This window comes from Prenolepis imparis, unplaced genomic scaffold (assembly GCF_030444845.1).
Source record: "Prenolepis imparis isolate NDT839.2.m4 unplaced genomic scaffold, iyPreImpa1.0 SCAF_2, whole genome shotgun sequence".
NCBI classification, from domain to species: Eukaryota; Metazoa; Arthropoda; class Insecta; order Hymenoptera; family Formicidae; genus Prenolepis; species Prenolepis imparis.
This window is the reverse complement of record NW_028141160.1, coordinates 4,916,072-4,920,713: the sequence shown is the minus strand read 5'-3', so window position 1 is coordinate 4,920,713 and position 4,642 is coordinate 4,916,072. Positions and strand designations below refer to the sequence as shown.

The following is a 4,642-nucleotide window of genomic DNA, read 5'->3' as shown; positions in this document are numbered from 1 at the left end:
CCGACGCGTTATCTAGAAACCCTGTTATCGAACAAATTCTCCCGCTTGTAAACACATCCGACTCCGACGAATCACTATTTTCGACTAATCAACATAAGAAAACACAAGCCCCAACAAATGTCGATTCTCCCATACCAACAAATGTAAATTCATCAACAAGAAATAACGTTGATAGTACCGCAGAAAATGAATCCGACAAAGAAATCGAGACTGACGATAGCTCCAGTTCAGACGAAGAGAATCAAATCTTCGATAACCCTAGAACCCCCTTTGAATTACGAGAACCGAACGCGAGATTCAAAATAATAACTATTCCAGATAACTTTATAACCAGAAAAGACAATCTTGTTATATTTGCTACGCAACAAGGCGTACCGCTGGGACGAAGAGCTCAAATGTTGCATGATAATAACATACTACCCGTAATTAAAGACGCCACGTTGGGCAGAGCAAAAGTTAATTGCAACGGTAACAGACACTTAATATCACTTATCGCTAAAGAAAGAGTCTCAGCCGCCACTGAAATAGAAATTATCAAAGAAACGCTACGCTCACTAAAGGACGTAGTTACAGAATTGGACCTACAGTCAATCTCGATATGTCAAGACAATGTAGATAGCATTACCTGGAATATCATATATTCATTGCTGCAGCGTACATTAAGCGACACTAATCTTAAGATATTCGTATGCGCAAACAAGATCGAAATTCCACTCCCTGCAGATAGAGAAAGAATTATAAAAGATAACCACAGCTCAGTGATAGGAGGCCATAAAGGAGTAACCAAAACGTATAACCGACTAAAAGAACGATACTCCTGGCCAAAGATGAAGGAAGACGTCTGTGAATATATTCGTAAATGTAAAGATTGTCAACTGAAAAAATTAGTAAGAGTAAAAACTAAACAACCAATGGTGCTTACAGATACGCCAGGCACAGCATTTGATAAAATCTCAATGGATATAATGGGACCTCTTCCTACAACTTCTTTAGGAAATACATACATTCTTACCATACAGGACCTTTTAACTAAGTATTCACTAGCCATTCCATTGAAGCACGCATCCGCAACCGACGTAGCCGATGCACTCACTAACGAATTCATATGTATATACGGCGCTCCTATAGCTTGGTTAACTGACCAAGGGTCACATTTCCTTAATTCTCTGTTGCGCAATATAGCACGTAAGTTTAGAATTAAGCAATATAAAACTACAGCTTATAGACCGCAATCGAATGGTTCGATTGAAAGATCCCACCATGTACTATGGGAATACCTTAAACAATATGTTAATAAAAACCGCGAATGGGATCAATTTTTGAAGTTAGCTACGTTCTCATATAACACTAGTGTACACGAAGGCACGCGATACACTCCGCACGAACTTATATTCGGCAAAATAGCGCGTGTCCCCTCCAACGATCCGCCACTAGAGAATGAAGAAAACGAAACATACTCGCATTATCTTCGAGAATTGTTCTCTAGAATCCGCGACGTACAAGATAACGCGCGCGAAAATTTAATAGAAGCTAAGATTAGATCTAAGAAATATTACGACAGGAAACTAAATGTAAAGGAATTTAAGGTAGGAGATAACGTATACCTATTAAAAGAACCCAAAAAGGGGAAACTATCCGACCAATATACAGGCCCCTATAAAATTATACAAATCCTAAAAAACCATAATGTTAAGTTAGCTATAAGTAATAATAGGTTTAGAATTGTACATATGGATAAGCTAAAACCCTCGCCACATCAAGCCCCTACCCCGGAATACCCCCACTCCGAAGATGACTATATCTCGGACACCCCGACGGAGGACGGGCCAGTAACCAGCCAACCACGACAGAATGAAGACCTACGCAAGCATACTAACTGCAATCGCACTGTTAGCCCTAACCTCTAATGGGCTAATAGGGTACGACTGCGGAGGCCGCGGTTTAAATATCACTACGCTCTCACTATTGGACATAGAAGAATGCAAAGTCGACGACATCGAGCCAAAGAAGGAAGAGGTCTACGTACAATTGCTACAGTTGAGCGAATTCGAGCACACATCAGGAATCCAGTGCAAAATTGAAGTCGACCGAACTGTCTATTACTGTGGGATGCACTCACACATATCTGCCGTACATAACGGCAGACGCGAGTACATTCACGAAACATCGGCCGATACTTGTAGAAAACTGCACGAAACGGGAACCATCTCCTTAGGATTAAACGGACATCTCTCCGACATTAAACCAAACGCTACCAATCTGCGCGCAGTAACATTCGCAGGTTCCGTAAAAACCGACGGAGGATGTAGCGGGACTCAATACAGCGATCCGTACGGCACCTGGGATAACGCAATCGTCCAAGCCTCAATACGGATCACTACCCGGAAGCTGGAGTTACCCGTTAAACATAACACTAACGAGGTAATACTCCCCTCAGGTGTTCGCTGCCCCGTGACAACAGGAGAATGCAACGACGCAGACGGAGCCTCCACATACTGGTCGGTGTTACCTGCCGACAATTGCCATTTCGGCCGATACGATGTCCTATACGAAGGATTGGCACATCGCTTATCACCGAAATCAGCGCATAAGGACTCCCCAACGGTCTACACGGTAACGACACAAGATACCACGTTCGCGCTGGCACGCACAACCGAGACAAACATCTGTGGATATAAACTCCTGCGAACTGAGCACCCCAAGCTCTGCGTCCTCGAAACGCAGCCAGGACGCGTGTTCAAAGGTCGTTCAAAAATCAAAATCGACAATCTTGATATTTTCTCGTACGTAAACTCCAAGTTTATTTACGTAGAAAAACACCTCAGAACACAGCTATCACAACTATACAGAGACATAATGGAACAGAAATGCGCCCTGGAGAGACAAATCCTGCTCAACGCTCTCTCCCTTGCAAGCATTGCACCAGACGAGATGGCGCACAGAATTATGAAATCACCAGGGTACACCGCCATTACAGCTGGCGAGGTTATCCACCTCATCAAATGCGTACCTGTGGAATGCCGAGTACGACCCGTCGACAATTGCTACAACGAGCTTCCCGTCACCCACCAGAATAAATCTCTTTTCCTATTACCCAGATCAAAAATACTCACAAAATCTGGAACACTCAGGGACTGCAACGAACTCCTACCAGCGATGTACCAAGTGCACAACATATGGTACCGACTGACACCGAAACCAGTGGAGTCAATCGCACCTCCGACAATCCAGCCGTTAACCAAACCGTCATGGAGATACGTAAGCCCTGACTCGCTCGCCTCCAGCGGCATTTACACCAGCGAAGACCTGGATCGTCTGCGCGACCACATCATGTTCCCGATGGAAAAACCCTCAATGCTCAACACGATCGCCAGGGGAGCAATGGGACACGAAGTCCCCACAGGAAGTCTATCCATGCTAAACCTGCTAGACGAGAAAACACTCGACAAGCTAGCAGAAAACACGGGAGCACGCTTATGGAAAGGTTTCATAAGCTTCGGATCCGCCAGCGCCGGAGTGCTGGGCATCTTTGTCGTCGCACGACTTGCCAAATTAATAATAGACACACTGATCCATGGATACGCACTTCACTCCGTTTACGGATGGAGCCTACACCTCCTGGGAGCCGTATGGACATCAGTCACGAACATATTATTACACATGGGAAGACCGGCCGACGGAGGACAAAATAACAAAAGGAAGCAACCACCACTGGGACCACTACCCGTACAGGAAGAATCAACACCCCTAGCCCCCCCCTCACAAGAAGAAGACTCCCCACCAATACAAAAAGTGAAAAGTGAAGCGCATGTAAATTATAAAGAATTGCGCAACCTCCTCAACGAAGAGGTATAGACTCGTTCACCACTAGGAAATAAGAAAGTGTTAACCTTAACATTAAGCATAAATAAAATTATACCCACTATGATATAGAACTAGAAAAAGTTAGACATGGTCCAACTTTTTCTTCTAAGGGGGGAGGTGTCACGTCCGGCTACTTAAATTTTTCACTCCTATGCAAAATAATTCTAAGTTCTTATAACACCGTTTGAAATGCGCGCCAATGCCGGCCATGACATCTAACTCCGCCTAGTGCCTGAGCGCGGCGCTCCGCAGCACCTGGGAACTTCCCTACCACGGCAACTCCCTACTCTAGAGAGTTCCCCCACTCTCGGCCGCCGCAACCGAGCTGCCGAAAACCGAAGGACCTCAGAGCGAGCCCAGAGGAGTTCAGTTCTAATCGCGCCGTCAAGCAGAGCAGTCACCTTTAAGACTCTCTCCGAATTCTAAAATTCAAATTCTAACTCTAAGATTCTAATTCTAATTCTAAGACTCTAACTCTAAGATTCTAACTCTAAAATTTAACTTAGATACTTTGTATTACTCGTAGTGTTATACTAGAATAAAAGTGTTATATATATATATATTCTAAATTCATTCTAAATTAGTTCCAACCTCGTGTATCTCCAAGCCTATATTATTTCTACAACGCATCTCGAATTCTCTCGCCTGCACACGTCGAATAATCCATTCCTAACAAATTATTATTCTATAACATAGAAATATTTTCTGAACCTCGTAGTGATTATTCAGAGAGGACGAACCGCTCATAATCTCTCGCCGAAAGCAACAACAAACAGTG

The 4,642-nt window shown here is 43.9% G+C and overlaps 1 protein-coding gene across 1 annotated transcript; it reads left to right on the top strand.

The window, feature by feature from the left end:
• Positions 1-2,754: 2,754 nt before the first annotated feature.
• On the top strand, positions 2,755-3,855 carry LOC145932866 (uncharacterized). Its single transcript, XM_083032091.1, has one exon. It carries the CDS (start codon positions 2,857-2,859, stop codon positions 3,853-3,855), a length of 999 nt encoding a protein of 332 aa, XP_082888217.1. The 5' UTR covers positions 2,755-2,856.
• Positions 3,856-4,642: the final 787 nt, after the last annotated feature.

What these genes read in the sequence shown, in the direction of transcription:
- LOC145932866 (XM_083032091.1), top strand. Translation starts at nt 2,857, where the DNA reads ATGGAACAGAAATGCGCCCTGGAGAGACAAATCCTGCTCAACGCTCTC.